The sequence below is a fragment of the Callospermophilus lateralis genome, unplaced genomic scaffold (assembly GCF_048772815.1).
Source record: "Callospermophilus lateralis isolate mCalLat2 unplaced genomic scaffold, mCalLat2.hap1 Scaffold_668, whole genome shotgun sequence".
NCBI lineage: Eukaryota > Metazoa > Chordata > Mammalia > Rodentia > Sciuridae > Callospermophilus > Callospermophilus lateralis.
In genome coordinates, this window is record NW_027514930.1 from 734,402 (window position 1) to 753,908 (window position 19,507).

The 19,507-nt window shown below is 34.3% G+C and overlaps 1 protein-coding gene across 1 annotated transcript in view; it reads right to left on the minus strand.

The window, feature by feature from the left end:
* LOC143389898 (roundabout homolog 2-like) overlaps positions 1–19,507 on the minus strand; it is a 102,012-nt gene that overhangs the window by 11,407 nt on the left and 71,098 nt on the right. The window contains 3 exon segments of the mRNA XM_077108419.1: positions 7,606–7,806; positions 9,574–9,846; positions 16,362–16,535. Coding sequence (XP_076964534.1) covers positions 7,606–7,806; positions 9,574–9,846; positions 16,362–16,535 — 648 coding nt within the window.

Genomic DNA, 19,507 nt, shown 5'->3' on the forward strand with positions numbered 1-19,507 from the left:
AAGTAAACTTGTAATGGTTTTACTTCCCTTTGGTTGTATGATAACTTAACATGCTGGTCCTTGTTTTCTTATATTCTCTCTTGAATTGGATGCAAATCCTCTGAAGGGATCAATTATTTTCATGCCCCTGTACTATGCTAACTTTTTAAAAAATGGCATGGAAAAGATTTAGAGGAGGGTGGGTTGACTCCCTGGCATACACTGGCATACCTGAGTTTGGGCACTGACATGGTTATTTTCTCTAAAGAGACTTTACCCGTTATAAATGAAGCAGTACTTGTGTCTGTCTTGACTTCACAGCAGTGTTGCCTGTAAGTGCAAAGTAAGTTACATTCTCTCCCACCCACTTTTCCTTCTGATGGTTTATGTAGGCTCTGATTAGCAGAGTTAGCTCAGTGAATTCCTAATCGCATTCATTCAATCAGCTACACAATAAAAATCTACGAATTTTCTCTTAGATTTGTGTTATTCTGTTGACATTCTGGCTTGTACTGACTGGTAGCTTTATACGTGTATCATGTTGATGAAGATTTCTGATTTTTAAGAGTGTTCCTGAATTTATATAGCCATAGCATGTTATTTTGCTCTATAAAAGGATGACCATATTGGGTGGAAGATTTTTTGGACAAATTTATTTAAAACTAAGTTTAATGGGCAACATGGATTATTCTAAAAGAACATTCCAAGTAACCACAGGGTTTGTATTGCATTACCTAACAGTTAATTTTTTGTGTACTCAAGACAATCAGGAAGGTATGATGCTATGTTCCAATTATTCTGCATGTTATCTACATAAAGACATATTTTTTTAAGTCTTGGTTTATTAATTGCCTACAAATGCCAGTTACCAGGAGTCAAGAATCTGTATAATCTATGTGATAAAATTTTAGACTAAATTCAGTGATTGAGGAGCAAAAAGATGAAATACAAATGAATATAACTTCTTAGATATTTGTTTTGAAATAAAGGAGGTGAATTAAGGAACTTCACAAATAAAAAATAAATTCCTCACATCTTAGAGTTGTGAATTATTATGTATTCATTTTTTTGCAAAAGCTTTTTCTCCTCTCCCAGTCTCTTTATCCCAGAGAAATCAAACTGCATGAAAATCCAGGCACTGATGGTAGAAAGCTGATAAAAGGTTTAATAAGTGTGTCTCAGAATTCCTTTTCTCTTCAGTGAAGAAATGAACTACACACGACACCGAGAAGATGTTGGGGTCCATAAATAACATCACATTCTAGGCTTGCCTGTGCTGATGCAGTCTCAGGGAATTCAAAAGATGGAGCCATTGAACTATGTCATCCCTTTGCTATGACAACAGGACATGAACCGGTGACTGAGCCAATAATGCAGAGTATGAGACCTATTAAAGGGTCTCCTACTTGAAAACTGATCCTGATTGTTACATCGAATAGTTTTGAAGTACTGAATATATCGTAGGAAAAACATAAGAAAATATAGTCAGAGCTAGAATTTAAGATTGCGTAGGTAGCACATGGGAAAATGTCACAAGTGGGAATTTCAGGAAGGTTATCTTCTACTTGACTGATTGACTATACATGTACAGTAGCTAACATATATTTCAAAGTCACATTTATTTTGAGCATACGTAGCTGATGTTCAACTTCTTGTTCTCAAAGTCGTGAAAACAAATGAGGGAGGACACTGTTATTAGTGTCCACTTACAAGGTTTGGTTTTATTTAAAAAGTGTATAAACATGCATTTTTTTTCTCCTTTTTAATTTTTTCTTTTCAATTTACTCATTCAAAATGGGTCAAACAGATTTTAGTTGGTAGCCAATTTCTGAGAATGTATCATCAAATATTTATTCCAATAAACTTATGGATGGTGAACTGAACATACTCTTAGCACTGCTTTTTAAGCACTTGCAATTTGGCTCTACCTTTGGTGAAATCAACTTTATATCTTAGTTAAATGAAACACAAAGTTGTATATAGACTGCATTTTTTCAATCATGAATTTAAGTGATTCAGTTTTATCCTTTAGTGTGTACTGTACATGTATTAGAAAGACAAAACAAGATATTGCAATAGATTTCATGTTTGGAAGCAGCCTGAGCATGTCCTAATAATAAATTGCTTCTTTACTTGCTAGATAGTCGCGAGTTCATTTTGTTTGTTTCCTTGGGGAACTTCATGTTATATTCTGACTTAATGAGTTGGAGAGATTAATTATGGTAATTCAGAAAATGCTGTTTTAAAAAGCTATAATATAAATACAGCTCTTGTGAAACACCTTAATTTCCTTTTGCTTGTCGCCATTCTCAGATGGGTCAATTACAATGACAAGTAAAGTTGATTCTAAATAAAACTTTAATTATCTTTTTTTAAAGCAAGTTTAGTACATCTTTGCTATCTGCATATTTTAATGCATATTCAGCCTAAAGACTTAAAATTCCTTCTTTTGACCCCTTGCTTTTGTCAATAGCAAAATCCATCTTTCTTCTCTTAAAAACAGACTCATTTTCTGATGTTCAGACTTTGCCAAGACCATTGTTCCTTCGCATCTTCCTATTTCTACACCCCAGCTGAAAACCATCTAACAGAATGAGTTACACCAGCATTATCCAACCTAGCTTACAGTACAGAAACCCCCTTCACATTCAATCTTTTCTTCATGTCATAAGGAGTAAAGATTTGTGCTTATCACCAAATAAAATTGCAGTGCAAAATTTAAACATAAAAGTTACACAATTAAGAAAGCAACAAGGCCTTTAATATTGTGTTGTGTTACACTTGTGTTACGTGTTGTATGTCAGTATGTCTGTATGTGTGTATGTTCATATATCATGCAGTGATATAACAATTGGCAGATGAGGAGTGCTCATGAAAAATTTTAAAAATGGATCCAAATTTCTTTGACTCACATGATTCAAATGGTTCAATTTAAATTGGGTAAACAGATAAAAGTAAAGATGTCTTTAAAATTAAGCTTATAAGTTTTTCTAGGTGTTCAAAAATAAAACCTAAAAATGTTGATGTCTATAAAATAATCTGATTAAATTCAAAATTTACAAGTATTGTTTAAAAATGTGAACAGAAGGAGGTTAACAGATAAAAAAGAAACTAGAAAGTTCTAGGTATGGATTTCATAGAGGAAAAATGTGTTTCTGGATAAGAGTCTATATGATGGTAATTTTAGGCTTAAAAAAAGACATGTTGGAGATATAATTAAATCATTTGTGTTCTATAACTGGGCTTGTTATCAATAAGATATGTACAGTTCTATGTTACCTTTTTACACTGAGATACAACTTAAGTGTATTTTTAAGTTAATGAGGGCTTAGTCTATGTAAAGGTTTTATTGTAAAACACAAAAGTACTTTGCTACTTTTCTACAAAATGTTAGAAGCTTTCAGCCTTTCTTTAATTCATGTTTTAGATGTGATATTATGTTGTGTTTGCTCAAGTTTACAACAATTTATGTAGGCTTTATAAAATGATGTCTAAAAAGCAAAGATCAGCTTCAGAGCTATAGTAAAATTCATGAAGAGCCCCTTACTTGAGATAAGGCTCTATGTCCCATCTCACTGCATGTGAAAGTGACTATAAAAGAAATAGGCTAGATTTCAGTACATTAAAAGTTGTGTCCAAAGGTTAGTTTTTGTCATGATTACCAGGATCTCAAACAGGGGATATAATGTATAACTCCACCAAAATTCAAGGTAGCTATTATATGAACTAAATATGTTTTTACTCTTGATAATTTTATTTTGTAGTTTTCTTATAAATGGTCTAAAGATTGCCTGTTTTGCAGAGGTACTGCTTTAAGAACTCACAACCTGGGTTAATTTAAGACAAGGAGTTATCACCTACAGGATAGAGAGATAGACATTAAAGCCCAGTGCTCTTAATATAAGGCTGTTAAAACTTATTTGCTAAATGTTTAAGATTAAGTTTTAAAATTAAAAATTTGACTCTTGCCCTCTGAGTCAGTCTGAGTCAGGGGATAGGGGACTTTTCCAAAGAGCTTTGCAACTCTAGGCCACATAACCTCCCGATCAGGGAGATTAATGAGACCAGTGGAGGACAGAAAGCCAGTCAGTGCATTTGCTGTGAAGAGGAGGGTCATCAGAAAAGGGAGACATTCCTGATGCTTCTGAGGGAAGCCACATGGTCAAGCAAGGCCTGGACCCATCCTAGCGCAAATGGCACTAGCAGATCTGAGAAGCTGCTGTAAGTTCCCGAGGACTCCCAAGGAAACTTGGCTGACTGTTAACAATAGATAGAAACAAAAGTCAGTTTGACTTGCTTCATCTTAAACACTTAGCAAAGACAGTCAAAGCCAAAACACAGCTATTCCTGGGCATTTTAAATAAAATAATACTTAAATGTAACTTCCATAAATAAGTAAACTGGATTCTTCAAAAGAGATTCTCAAACATGAATGCCTGATAACTATCAAAAGGAACTGCCAAAGTAGTTCTTAGTTCAAGGCCTTTATTTCTAACCTACACAGGTAGGCCTGGTGTTTGCTAGTATGGTTATCCAGCCCTAAGTAACAGAATTAAAGATTTCTCTATTAGACACAGAGGTCATACTAGTAAAAGGATTTTGCAAGTCAGGTGACATTAAACTGTATCTTAATGTTGTGTTTACATCCCTGAAAATTCTGGCAATGTGACAAATATCCTTAAAGATTTACATACTCAGATAAAAGCCATGTTCTCAGCAATCTTAGCTCCTGGTTCTTGGTACTTCCTGGTGGAAAACATTGTTAGTCTTTGTCTTTGCCATCATACTCATTGGCATATTCCTGTGCTATGAGATTTATTGCTGCATCAGTCTGGTTCCAGTACTAATGAATTCTTTTTTCTCTTATAGACCACCCATCACTCAAATGGCCCTCCAGCCAATTACTTCTCAATCAGACTTCTATCATGGACCCACTCAATAGACCCGATTTTTAAAGGGGGACTCCAAACTGCTTGCCCCACACCGTCCCTTTTCAGCCTGAAGAAGCCAGAAAGATTTTCTTCGCCCCCCTTCCTTACAGCAGTAAGGAGTTCCCAAATTAGAAGGGGGAATGAAGCCAGATTAAAAGTTAGGTAGTCAGTGTAGTTAGGTAAATCTAATATCGAGTGAAATCTAAAATGGAGGCCATGCTGGGAATGACTCAGGGAAAACGCAGGACAACTCATGGAATGTTAATGAAGTCCTGAAAAGGCCCTAGGCCAAAGTCCACCTCAAGGAAATGTTAATGGAGCCTGGGAAAACAGCCCCAACAGACTTGGAGATAGCCCATCCCAAAAGGTGATAATTAAGCCCACCTGTAGACCTCCAACCTACAATTCATCACTGAAAGAACTATAAAAAGGGGAAACAACTGCACTTCCACGGATTCCACCTTTTGGGTCCCCTTCTTCCTCCAGGAGAAGTCTTTTCTGCTGTCCTTTAATAAACTTCTAATTTCTGTTCTGACAAAAAAAAAGTTACACAATTAAAAGTTAATATATGGAACCACAGCCTATTAATTCACATATAGTAAAACAAACCAATAAGAACAGACAATAATAGGAACAGAGCTAAAAAGAGTGAGCTTACATAGCAATGCACAAAAGAAATTATATACAGAGAAAAATCCTTTTCTTCCTGGAGGGCAAGTTTTGTTTTCTTTCTTTTTTTTTATATACTCCTGACAAGAAAGAGTTAAGGTGGATGGTGTACTTAAGAGAAGAACACAAGTAAAATATCTGTGGGATATGTGTGGCTGTGTGTCTTTACATTGCATTTACAGTTCTTTTAATAGTACATAAATAAAAGAAATTGTTCATTGCACTGTTTAGTGTCATCACGTTCATGAGTTGGGACCTGATGATCCTTCAGAGCAGCTTTGTATGTCTCCTCTCGGTTACTCTAAAAAGAGATGGAAACAAAAGTCAGGAATAAAGCTCAAGAGTTAAATGATGCATTCTTCTATCCTGACCCGCATATTCAAAATCAGAGCAACCGGATAGTAAATGAAGATGAAGTCATCAGAAAGATCTTGGTGTGTTTGTGCAATTCATTTTCGTTGAACCAGAGAAACAAGGAAAATAGAAACACTGTAGTATCTGGAGATTTAAAATTCAACTAGAGCTATTTTATTTTCACTCCCTGCACACCTACAATTATGTCAATATAAAATTTAAAGAAAATTTCAAGTACCCATGGGCCAAATGAAAAATTATAAATAAATCTTAATACTGATCTGATTGATAATAGCCAATAATGATAACTCAGATCCATAAACGATAAGTTTGAAACTATTTTCCCTTTTCATTAGCTCATGAACTCCTCCAGCCTGTGATGTGAGCATAATGGTAATCATAAACTATTTTTCCATGAGGAATTCAAGAGATCATAAAAGTAGCTTTGTCTTCTCATGAGCTATAATCAGGCAAGGGGTTGAGAACATTAGAAGCCATGGCTGTTCTCTTAACAGACTTGGTTAAGCTGAATTCAAAGAAGCAGTTGACAATTTTAAGCAGGCATCATTATAATAGGGAATAGGGAGTTGGTAAATTTCCTAATGGAATTAACACAAATTCAATGTTTTTAATTGGATGAACTGTGACATCCCTATTTTTCACCATTACCTCATATTTTTATATTTAGAAAATATGAAAACCAATGCCAGTTCTTCATTCAAAAAGATAAACTTAATCAATAGCTATATCATTATAATAAAAATATTGTGAACTAACTCAAATCAAAGATCAAATTTTTTTTAAGACTGACTCCATAAATTTAAAAAAAAAAAAACGAATGAAGAGCAAATAAATGAAGAATAGGAAGAACTACTAAGAAGACTCTTTAAAGTACCAAAGGGCCAGAATTTCTCTCTTTTTTATTGTGCTGAGTTTAAAAGAGCAAGAAAAGTATCCAGTGAACTACATTTAATTTAACTTGTAAGTGTTGAGACTCTTTGCCCACGTTTAAACAATTTTCTGTTGTTTTATGGTTGTTTATTTTGGTAATGGGGTTTGAACCAAGGGTGCTCTATCCTGAGCTACATCCCCAGCCTTTGTTATATTTTATTTTGAAACAGGATCTTACTAAGTTGCCCAAGTTGTCCTCAAGCTTGTGATCCTCCTGCCTCAGCCTCTGGTAGCTAGAATTACAGGTGTGCACCACCATGTTTAAAGTAATTCTTACATAGCATAAATCAGCTTGAAATATAAATGAAATATTTATGTCATCGACCTGCTATAAATAGCAATCATCTACGTTATGACCAAACTTGTTTAAAAATCATTGATTTTTTTTCCTGTAGCAGGGAAAGTTTTCTATCATTCTTAAATTTGTTTAATATGACAATATTATTAATCTAATATTTTTTCTGAATCACAATAAACCATAATTTTTATTATTTTGGTTCTGGGGATTGAACTCAGGGATGAGCTTCCATTGAACTACATCCCCAGTGCTTTTATTTTTCATTTTGAGACAGGGTCCTGTTGAGTAGCTGATGGTTTTACTAAATTGAGGCTGGCCTCAAACTTGGAATCCTCCTACCTCAGCCTTCTATGTCATAGGGATTACAGCTGTGCCACACCGTGCTTGGCTATGGTAGCCTTTTCAGTGACCTAAAACACTTACATAATTCACCTGTAAACTGTCCTTGAGTATTTGAGCCCATATGTCCTATGTCAAGAAGGTCACTGGCATTGCGCTGGTGGCCTCCCCTCAACACCTCTGGTTTCCTGGGTCCAGTGGATCCGTTAGAAGAAGCTGTTCCTGATGAGCTGTGGCCACCTGGAGATGGGAAACTGGGCTTGCTATAGGGCACCAAGGCCTCCTCTGAAAAAGAAAAATAAAAAACAATAAAGGGCTAAATTGAACTGCAGCCTGGGAAAATAACATGAATTTAACTCTTACAAGTTAAGCTCAGAATGGACCATTTTACTATTTCATTCTTTAGTAAAATTAAAATTAAGAGGTTTAATCAAGACTGGATATTAAAGGAATTTCCATGTGCAAGCAACATTTCCTACAATAGGATCTGAAGCAGGATTAAATTAAAAGAGATCTTGGGATAAGTATACACTGTTGTATATTATTTGCAAAACTTAAATTCATTATAAAAGAGAGCAGCTTACAGTGAACTACTTTGTTTCAAAAAAAAGCATATCTTAGAATAATTTCTAGAGTTCAATGAGGCTTCAATATTCCCATCAAAACAGAAGAAACGTGGTTTTGTTTTAGTTTAAACCACAGCAATATTTTCTCAATCAATTTAGATCAAGGATTTTGTATTAACAAATTAAGTAAGTTTCTTAAATTTTTGTTGTTGCTTGGGACATAAATATATTAATTGAAAGGCTAGGAATTTCATTAAAAGAAAAAGAGAAACCCACCCAATTTTAACAAATGTGATAATATTTATTTTGTATATTGTCTCCCAACAAATAACTGATCAAATGTATTATGAATAATTATTTAATATTTTGAATCCTTCTTTCCTTCTCCTTTCCTCCTCTCTTTATTTCTTATCTCTCTCTTCCTGTCTTTCTCTAGCTCTTTCTTTTCATCTCTCCACATCTTCCTCTCCACCCCAACTACTCTATTTCTTTCTTTCTTTTGAGGTTTTGGCCATTAACAAGTGATTAGATGATGAAAAATTGTTGGCTGAATTTACTGTTTCTTGCCTTAGATAGTCTTTAATGACAGGGATCACATAATTTTTCTCTCACAGCTTGAATGGTCAACCATTCCTAAACATTTCAGTAAATCTAGATATTGAAATTGTCATCTTCTGGCCCTTGCACAAATTGAATTTTTCAAAAACTTGAGCACAGTGTTGTAACAAAATGTAATTACAGAAATGCATGGGGAGAGGACTTGTCTAATAAAGATTGAGTCCAAATGAATGTGGAATATGTTTCAAAAGTTGTGTGCATGTGTATATGTTTATTAATACTCAGTAAATCCTGATGCAAGATATTCCAAAAAATGCAATAGCCTCACCCCTAATTAATGTCCAATCAGAAACCATGAAATTTATGTTTTAACATTTCCAGGAAGTGTGATTTATAAACAAGAGCATTCTTGTCTCCATGTGAACAGTCATCTACATTTAATCAGTTAACCTTTTCTAACATGAGGTCAGTTGGTTGGTCATTTATTTGTAAATTTATAATCTCAATTAATTCACCTAATTGACTGACAGGAGCTCTCCTTTCAAGTGACTGGTTACTTCTGTCAAAATGACAATCTCCTTGAAGGTAGAGATTAAACTGACACAAAAGCTGAAATTTAGTGGTCTTAAAGCTACTCAATAGAAAAGGTAAAAGGCAAAAAAGCCAAAATTGTCCCCTTAGACCGTAGATGAAGGCTGGAGATCTCTTGGATTCAAAGACCTATGGAGTGGTCAATTTGAGGAGCAATCACCACTGTAATCAGTTTCAAGGAACATGCCTCTGAGGTCTGCTTGAGAAATTCCTACTTCACTTACTGACTTAAGGCAAATATCTCTTGGATGCCCTTAAACAACTGCCATTTCTAGAATACCTGGTAGAAAATAAAAGGGTCACAGCCCACACTTGCTTGGGACTGTGCAGAACACACCTGATCCAACCCCTTGTTTGTGTGGGGCGTTTTGTGTGTCTTCTTGGCGTTCTGTGGAGCTTATCCATTCCTGGGTTTGTCGTTGCCACTCTAGGGAGGTTTTGGCTGGACAATCCAAGTAGCTCTTTGGGTCTTCTAAGCTGGAGGCATGTTGTCTCTCTAGAGAGCTTCCTTTTCTCTCTGTTGAGTTTTCCACATGACCAGCATGCTGGCTCGGGCCTATTTGCTGCCTTAAACCCTGGCCTGGTGGGGGATCTGGTGGTGGTGGAAGATCTAAAAATTTTGAATAATGTTTAGAATGGACTAAAATTTAATGAAAAAATACAGGTTTTAGTTCAAGTTGGAAAAAAAAAAAAACTCCTGCCCTCATACAAGTATCACCCATGCAAAAACAAACAAACAAAAAAAAAAAAACAGAGAAAAATAAAAGTCAATTATTGATATGTAAAATGCATATTATTGGTGTCTCTGCTGTCTTCTACCACAGCATCATTGAAATCAAATTTACTGGATTCATCCAACTGTTAAACATGGAAAATGTTTTCAATTGCACACTGGGGCTAACATTCAAGGTTAAAGGGCAACTTAAGGGTCATAATTCATTTTCATCCTTCCGTTTTCAAAGTAGAAATACTATGGCAAAAAATAAAATAATAACATCACTAGAAATTCTAGCAACTGTGCTAATAAAAGAACAAAAGCCAGCCTGCCAATCTCCATAGGAAACATCACCCTTGGGAAATTAAGAACTATATGCCGTATCATATGCAACATATGATTGCCTTTACCCAAGTATGTGGCACATTTAGCAATAGTCAAAGGGTTAAGCTAACATTTATTAAATGCAATTAACATTCTGCCTGACAACCAATTCTGGCTATTCGTTTCATGAGTTAGCTAATGAGTTACAACTAATATATTATAATCTTCCAATGTATTAATTTTAATAAATAATAACCAATGTTCAGCATACAGATTGAATATGCTTTATGGTACTAGAGTTGGCAATATATCATGGAAATTTGAGAAGTAGTGGAATAGATAATTTTTTAGAAATGCTTTTTAAATTAAATATCGGAAATGAAAAACTTTAAAGTTCAAGTATCAGCAAATTTTTCATTTTCCTTTTATTAGCTATTCATATCTAAAACTTTGTGTCTTGAAAATCTTCCACTGTGAAATCATACTTCCTTCCTTAAATATTACACCAGCTGAAATGATTTATTTTTTTTCCTTTAGTACTGGGCATTGAACCCAGGGGAATTTTGCCACTGAGCTACATCCCCAGTTTTTTTAATTTGTTATTTTGAGGTAGTTTTGTATGTTGTTGAGAGTCTCATTAAATGCTAATGATTGAGGCCAGCCTCAAACTTGTGACCCTCCTGACTCAGCCTCCTGAGTCATTGGTATGGTAGGTGAGCATCACAACAACCAGGTTTAAAATAATTTTTAAATCCTTCTAAATATTCATTTAGCTTGATTTATTGTGATTTTGTGTATGCTATTGCGTACTTCTTAGTTTATCCTTAGAGTATTGGCAATTATGTTATTTATTCATAAAAAGCAAAAATCATGTATACTATTTATTTCATTAATTAGAAGATACTGTACTTAATATAGCATTGTTATGACACTTTTATAACCAGGTTCTTATTTCTAATAATATTATCATTGAATTTTAAAGGGAAAAGTATAAATTTCTTATATAGAAAAAATAGCTTTTTCAAAGGAATGTTAAACTGGTCATTCTAAGATTTATACTTTGTCTTAGGAGCAAAATTATATTATTCTCTACTGCACAGAGAATCTGGAGCACCCAGGTTGGATGGTTACTAGTTCTTATGTATACTTTTCACATTATATTATGAATTTCTAATTATTGAGGGGAACAGAGTCTCTGTCTGGGAAAATAAGGTTTTATTCCAAACATTTCTTCCAAGATGAAAAGCTAATGTAATGTTGAGATATCTCTTTGTTGGATAATCTAATGAGTTTGGGACTCCCATCACTAAACATTATTATAAATGCAAATTAATTATTTCATTTGAGTTATTGTTCTTAGAGAGACAGCAAGGAGAAATTATAAAATTTGCTTCCAAAATAACAGATCTTCACATTGATTTTTACTCTCCATCAGAGCAGCTTAATTTCTAAAATGGTCAAAATGGTATCTGCTTATGCCAGCTAAAACTCTGAAGACTATTTAATATAACCTGAAATTATATAGCTTCATAATTAAGTAATATCCTTGAAGACTGTGTCTTCTAAGAAGAAAGGGCATTGCAAGCACATTGAAATAAACCAACGGGAAAGGGAAATGGAATTGCAAATGGGTATAGAAAAATAAAAATATATAAGCAAATACATTTTATCTAAATTAAATTTATTATTCAATTGTAGGTTGATTCATCTCAACAAAGTCAATTCACTAAAGAGTATCTTACTAGACTACTGAGAATTAGCTATTGTCAGGTGACCACAATCCCATGACATAAATGTTGTTATTGTCCTCATTTTTTATTTGAGAAACTGGGACCACAAAAAAATGAAGTATCTCCATTCTGGATCTTTCCTCCCAAGAACTGCAGACTCTTCTAACCAAATCTACATGGCACAATTCCACTTGGATATTTAGAAAGCTTTTCAAATTGCACATATCAGAACTGAAATCTAGTTCCTCCTTTATAAAATGTGTGTCTTGCATGATATTCCTCTTCCCCACCTGTGGCAATTTCATCCTACAAGTTCACCAAAGCTATGAAGTGACCTTTAAGCTTTGCTTTACTAATTTAATTAACAAGACCTGTGAGCACCATTTCCAGAATTCCTCACTTCTCATCGCTTTCACTTATTTCTGACTTGTTATGAATCCCCTATGTTGCTTCTACAGCTTCCTAAGTATGTGATCTGTTTTACACCTTTTCCCCATTAAATATAACACAACAGTGGAGACGATCTTTTTAAAAAGAAAAACAGAGAAGATCATGTCACTCCTCTGCTCCCCCCCACCCCCCACTCCCCACCCCTCTCTCCAGTAGCTTCCCACTCAACATACTGTAAGGCTGATTGCAACACTGCAGCTTTAAGGTCCTACATCATATGTGCTCTTTTGCTTGTCTGACTTCGTGTTCTATTTTGTTTTTATGCTTGCTCTAGTCATTTTTCTCCCCTAACATTTTTGGTAAATAAGCCCCAGGTTTTATTGCTGTTTTTTTATGTCTTTGAAGGACCTTTCCTTGGATATCTTTGCTTTCATTCTTCTAGTCTTTTCTCCAATGTCACCTTGTATGTGAGGCCTTCCCTAAAGAACATTCTGAAAAATATCTCTTCCCTACCTCCATATTTCTCAACTTCTTTCCCTTTTGTCTTTTTCCTCATGGCAATGATCACCCTCTTATCAACTGCTTTTTTATATTCATGTATTACTGTTGGTCTTTATCTATCTTCCTACACTCAAATGTAAGCTCCATGAAACCAGAGGATTTTGTCTATCTGGCTCCTATTGCCTACCATGTGGAATACACTTAATATATATTTTAAGGGGTAAAGCTAATATTTGACAGAGCTTGGAAAGGGCCCCTTTTCTGAACAGGGCATTAAAAACCAGGGGAAAGGGAACACAGGTTGTAGTCTAAGGAAAATCAGTTTGTTGGGTAGAGAACTGCCAATTTTTACTCAGTGTGTTGGCTTCAAAGGTATTTTTTGACTCATTATGCAAGTGGATAGAAGATGTGGATTCATCAATGTCTCCTTAGGTGTGCCTGGGTTTTGGTATAGCTTTTGGGACAGACACAGAAATATCCATTCCAATTCTTCTGGGACACATGGAGGATACTTTCTAGTACTAGACACCATGGGAGAGAGTTTTTGATAATGACATATGAGACATGAAATAGGTTCTTGTCATTAGAAACTCCCAATGATCACCCATTATCTGTCTTTGCCTCACTCAGAAACCATAAATATTTCTGAAAATAATGCCATCTCAATTCTGGAGAGACCTACACCCTTACATTACTGCTTAGAGGAGAACCACCTGACCTTGATAGATGAGTGTGTCAATAAGAAAGTATCTTTTACTGTGCCAAGACACTGAGGGTTAGAGGTTGTTTGGTAAAGCAGCTAGCAGTAATTACCCTAATTAATATAGCCATAAAACACTATTGTAAAATCTATAATGTAAAAGTTTTATTGTAAAGTGTCCATACACTATAAATTACTAGGCAGCAATCTTCCCAAAAAGAAAAGTTTGATTTTATGTAAAGAAGTTTTGAATTATTCCTGACACATGGATTCATATCATGTAAGTGCCATGTCATAAGCATTTATTGTAAAATAACAATATTCTTAAGGCCTCCAAAATAAATGTCCTTGTTTCACAATTAAATGTGTCTGGATTGCACATGTGGGAAGATATGTGAGCCAAATTTCCTTTGCAATATCACTTAAAATATATCTACTAATAACACATAATTCATAATCACTTTTCAAAATTGAAATTTAGGGACCTATTTTTTTTAGAAAGATAAGCAATATATTGATCATGATTTAAACTAGGAGGAAGATAGTTTTATGTGAACATATTGAAAAATCTTGCAGAAAAAAGGATTATAGAAGAAAAAAGAGCACTCTACTTTTTGTATATTTAAATTGTATGCCGTCCACATATACTACATATGGTCTTCAAAGATTTGTAAAAAGAACACACTATATTTTTCTCTGTTGCCACAATATTCTGAGCAGAAAAAAATATATAAAATTATTAATTCTCCAAGTTGTAGCATATCAGTGAGAGCAGTCTTTTCTATTTAGAGTGAATAAGATCAACACTGCAAACTGTTCTAAGTGCTCAACTAATCTCCAGAGCATGTGGAGCAGAAAGGCTTTGTTCACCACAGGGTATCTATTTAGAGAGAATGAAAAACTCAATTGGACCCTTAATCTTCATATTCCATAGAAACACTTCCCCATGAAAACAAAATAAGCAGGATATATGAACAAACCTGAAAGCTTTTAGAACAAGCATGTTTGGCTTTTTTAAGCCTTCTTAGCATTACAGGGTGACAAAAGAAAGCACAAAGATGGCTGCCTGACACAGAGTGCCCCTTCCCACAAAGGAAAATGCTTTTTTTTTTTTTTCCAAAACAAGCTTCATTCTGTTTCATAATGATGGATGTAAGAGTGCTAAGGACTAGGTCATAGCTTCTCAAAGGTGGATGTCCATTAATTTTAACCCATGGAGCTTCAAAACTTCCTATAATAGGATTATACCTCAGAATAATCATGAATGTCTCCATGGTTTATTTGAAGATATCCCCAAATGTTTCAAACATTCAGCATGGCTAGGTTAATCCTAGTGTTTAGTTGGACAATCTCAGATAAAGTTTGTATGCTTATGAAAGATAAGGTTGAGAAGAGGGAAGAAACTCATTTTTGAGTCTCACTGCATACTAGGCACTTTAAATATAATTATATATCCTTAAATATACTTCATATGTGCTTATGCTTAGAATAAAGTTTCATGATGAATATATTTATTCAGACTTTAAAAGATATAATAATTAAGTGGAAAATGTGGGAAATAGACTATGCTCTGAGAGCAGTTGAAATACTCATTATTGACCATGGATAACTTCCAGTAAAAATATTTTCTGAAACTAACTATTTAAGCAAATATTCAAAGATTGGCTATTCAATTAATTGACATACGTTGGCAAACTATGACCTATAGGCCAAATTCTTCCACTATTATATCATAACAATTTATTAGATATTAGTCGCACCCATATTTTCATTTACTATAGCTCTACCCATGCAATAATGGCAGTGCAGAGTACTTGTGGCACAGGCCACATGCTAAAAAAAACTCCAAATATTTACTCTCTGAATTTCAATAGAAAAAAAAAAAAATATATATATATATATATATATATATATATATATATATATATATATATACTAGCCCTTTGTTATGGTCCAAATGACTGTATATCCCTAAAATTCATCTGTTGAAATCCTAACCCCAGGTGAGGGTATTGGAATATGAGGGCTTCATGAGGTCATAAAGGTAAAGTTCACATGAATGGGATTAGTGCCCTTATTAATCACACCCCAGAGAGGTCTGTTCCATCATGTGAGAATTAATAAAAATTTACCATCTGTAAACCAGAGTGTGAGCCTTCAAAAGATTCCAAATCAGTAAGTGCCTTGATCTTTGTGCTTCCACTAATATTAGCCCAGAGATCCATGAGAAATAAATATTTGTTGTTGAGAAACTTTCTGCTGTTTATACAGTTATGATTATCTGTTATAGCAGCCCAAGTAGACACTCTTCAACTACATAACCGCTAGCATGTTTTAAGCTCTGAAATTCACGAAACTAAAAAATTACTAAACCATTTCAAGTTCTTTTCCAAGAGTGAAAGAGATTATAATTTCATATCATAAATGTTTTGATACTATGACATGTGCACATGCTGCTTATGTTTTTTTTCCTAACCTTTAAGTGGAATGTTTGCTAAAATACAATAAAGAAAAATTTCAGAAGGGTAGAAAAATCAACAGTTAAGAGTGGTACAGCTTCTCTTTCTTGGGGATTAATCATAAAGACATAATTCCAGATTGTTGAGAGAGAGGGTGTTTCACGTAAGCAAGACCATTTTGCCAGGTTCCTGCCTTGTATGTAATGAGGCAATGCCTAATCTACCATAGATATTTTAATCTGAGTTAATGACCAAGTAGAATGCATCTCTTCATTGAGGAAAGAAGAGGAACAGAAATCAGCCTACCATCTGTTATTTCTTCCCTTCGGTGAGGCAGTGCTGGCTGTTGGTCCATTCGCCCTCCCTTGTGTTTGTTGGTGGGCCTGGGCCTCTGACTTTGATTCAGGGCTGTGCTCGTGTTACTATCAGTAGAAAATGGGCTGGTGGGTCGAGGTCTTTGAGAGGAGGTAAAGGCTTTTCCTAGAAAGAAAACAAAGGGAGTGGGGTATAGGGAAGGTCATTGTAATGCACTGATAATGTCTTGTATTTTCTGCTCTTCCTAAGGCTAAGTCTGTGAACCTACCTAGAGACGCCATTGGAAGATACCAAATATTGGTGCACCTATAAAAATAAATATATGCCCTGCTACATATAATGTGTTCAATTTTTATAAGCTAAGAACATCCCACCCACAAAAATATTTCAAACAATTGAACATAAAACAAATCCACCAATCCAAAGCTTCATACTGCTTGATTAGTTTTTATATTACCTTGAAAATCTTAGTGATAATTTTATAGTTATATGCAAATTCATGAAACATTATTTCTCAAAATTCAAGAGGTTATTTCTTAAATGAATTGCACACTGTTTCATTTTCACCCCTGAAATTTTAAAAAATCTGAGCACAGTAAAAAATGCCTTGTAGTTTTATTTGAAAAGTCTGCTCAGGTACACATGCTAAATTGACTTTACCACTTATATGCAAACAAAATGAACTCTATCTCTTAGTGGAAACTCAATAACATCAGTGTAGAGGATAGCAGGTTAAAATCACCTTGTATATCCAAAGTGAAGTTGGTATTTTGTGATTACTGTATCTGAGCAGACTTCAAATTCTTATGGACGAATGAATTATACTATTTCCCTTTCTTGTGGTTTAGTACAAAAGAAGTGAAATTTATTCTGGGAAAAGGTTACCTAATACATTTTCAAAAACGTCTTTTAATACTGTTTATTATAGTAAGAGAAGGATGGTTTATGTTCATATATTTATTCTCTTGTCATGTTTTCATTTCATACAAACTTATCCTACATAGTTTCATTTTCCTAAGTCAATGTTACATGATGTTGCTTAATGTTTTATTAGCTATTAGCACACATGCAATACATGCAAGGAAACTAATAAATTAGTTTTATTCTGTCTAATTTATTAGTTTCCTTGCACTTTCTCACTGTTCTGCTTACAGCTAATGCCACAAAAAGCACTCAGGCAACATAAAGTTTTTGACTTATGCTTTATAAAGCAAGAAAATTCAAATAACAGTTATATTACAACATATTTTAGATTGGATGCTATATGAAAATAAACCTCTGCAATGCTTGAGAAATCATTTTATTTTGCTTGAAGATATCTAATACGTGCTCAAAATAAACATTGATGATATAATTCAATACAATTTCCAAGGCTCACTTTTCTAACCTGAGAGTTTAATAAATATCAAGAGCATATCACTTTTATTTAATATTTGAACACTACAAAGATTTAAAAATGCATTTGATATTTCATTAGTTTTGTAAGAGAGCTCAGTTTAATTCATATATTACCATCCTAAATGTGAAGTTAAGAAGTACATAAACAAATATTAGAGCATAATCATGCCAAATTGTTGTTTTTTTTTCCCAGAAAAACAAATGATTACAAACTGCTAATCTATTTTTAGAATTAAGACTGCATTTCTGTTTGTGGAATGAGCAGCATGTGAAAATGACATAATTGGTCCTTTATATTATTACTTATTACTCTCAGAAATCAATATTAAATTCTCTAATGTACAATATACACGTAGTCATCATTTTATTCAACTTGCAAATGCAGTAGGTGTATCTTTAATTAGCATCCTTTAAAACATATAATAAAATATTGTATTAAAATCTTAGCCAAACAGTAAGACCCTCAGCCATTTGAACTGTTAGACTGAAAGCCTTACACCTATTCACCCCATGCTGAGGAAGGTTTCCCAGAAACTGCATTTGTAGAAAGAGACGGGGCAAAGGAAAGTAATGGAGATAAAAGCTGAATAATTTTAATCACTAGGTTCATTATTAATGTGTGCAGATTTTGCAAAGTGTGAGTTATTGAAAATTTAATGGCAATCTGAGTTGCTGATTTGCCGTAATATAGAAAGGAAGTATATTCCAATTAATCAGCAGAACCGTGAAGAGAAAGGGATATTAAGGATAGAAGGTAGTAAGTTGGAGCCTATTTTTGGCTCTACAAAACTTGCATCAGGTCAGAGTTCAGACAACAGAGCATCCCAAATGTTCATGCATATTACAGAGAGCCCTGCAGTCAGACTTGCTGAGAAAGAAGAGGAGAAAAAAGGTAAGTGTCCCAAGGACAAGATTCTCTCATGCAAAGAGTGTTGACTTTGGAGTCTACAAACCTGTTCTTGTAAGGCTCGTTCCATCCAGCCTAAAACCAGCTTTATCTGCTGCTGCCACCAGTGCTTGTGCAAAACTGCCACTGGCAAATATGGAACCATCTGAGGAGCTACCTACACTAGATCTATGACTAGAAAAGTTACAATCCTCATCAGATGCAGAGTCCCATCCATTTACCATTGAACCTAAAAACAAATGTAGTTGTCTAGTGAGTTTGTATATATTGCATATCTCATGTGCTTGCAAACACTATACGAATGAGCAAGTACACTGCCTCGACTCCTTGCCACTTTGAAGTTTCATCATGGATTCCTTAGCTAAACATTATCCGTGTTTTAAACACACTTAGTACAAATGAAAGAAGCTTGTGTAAAATCGGTATTTGTTTGAAGCACATGTGCAAGACATGTTCCAAGTGGTTCATTTCTTACATTGTTTAAATTGTTACATGATCATTTTTCCAAGCAAGAACTGCTATGTGTATTTTCTACAAGTCAGGGAGGATCACTTTTATTGAAACAAATTATGGTTAATTTAAACTGATCGGTGACTTGCTTGAATAAATAGTATGGGTATAATTTGAAGTTACTTCAGAGGGCAATGGTAATCTGCATAAAAACTTGAATGCCGGACCTTGTACGTACAGTTGTATTTCATAGAAGATCTGGAATTATTTTAAGATTTTAAGGTGAACAGTTAATTACTGTTTAAATAACAAAATACATCAACTAAAATGTATAGATGACATCAAATCAACTAAACATAGAACATGAGGAAAATGTTAGTTT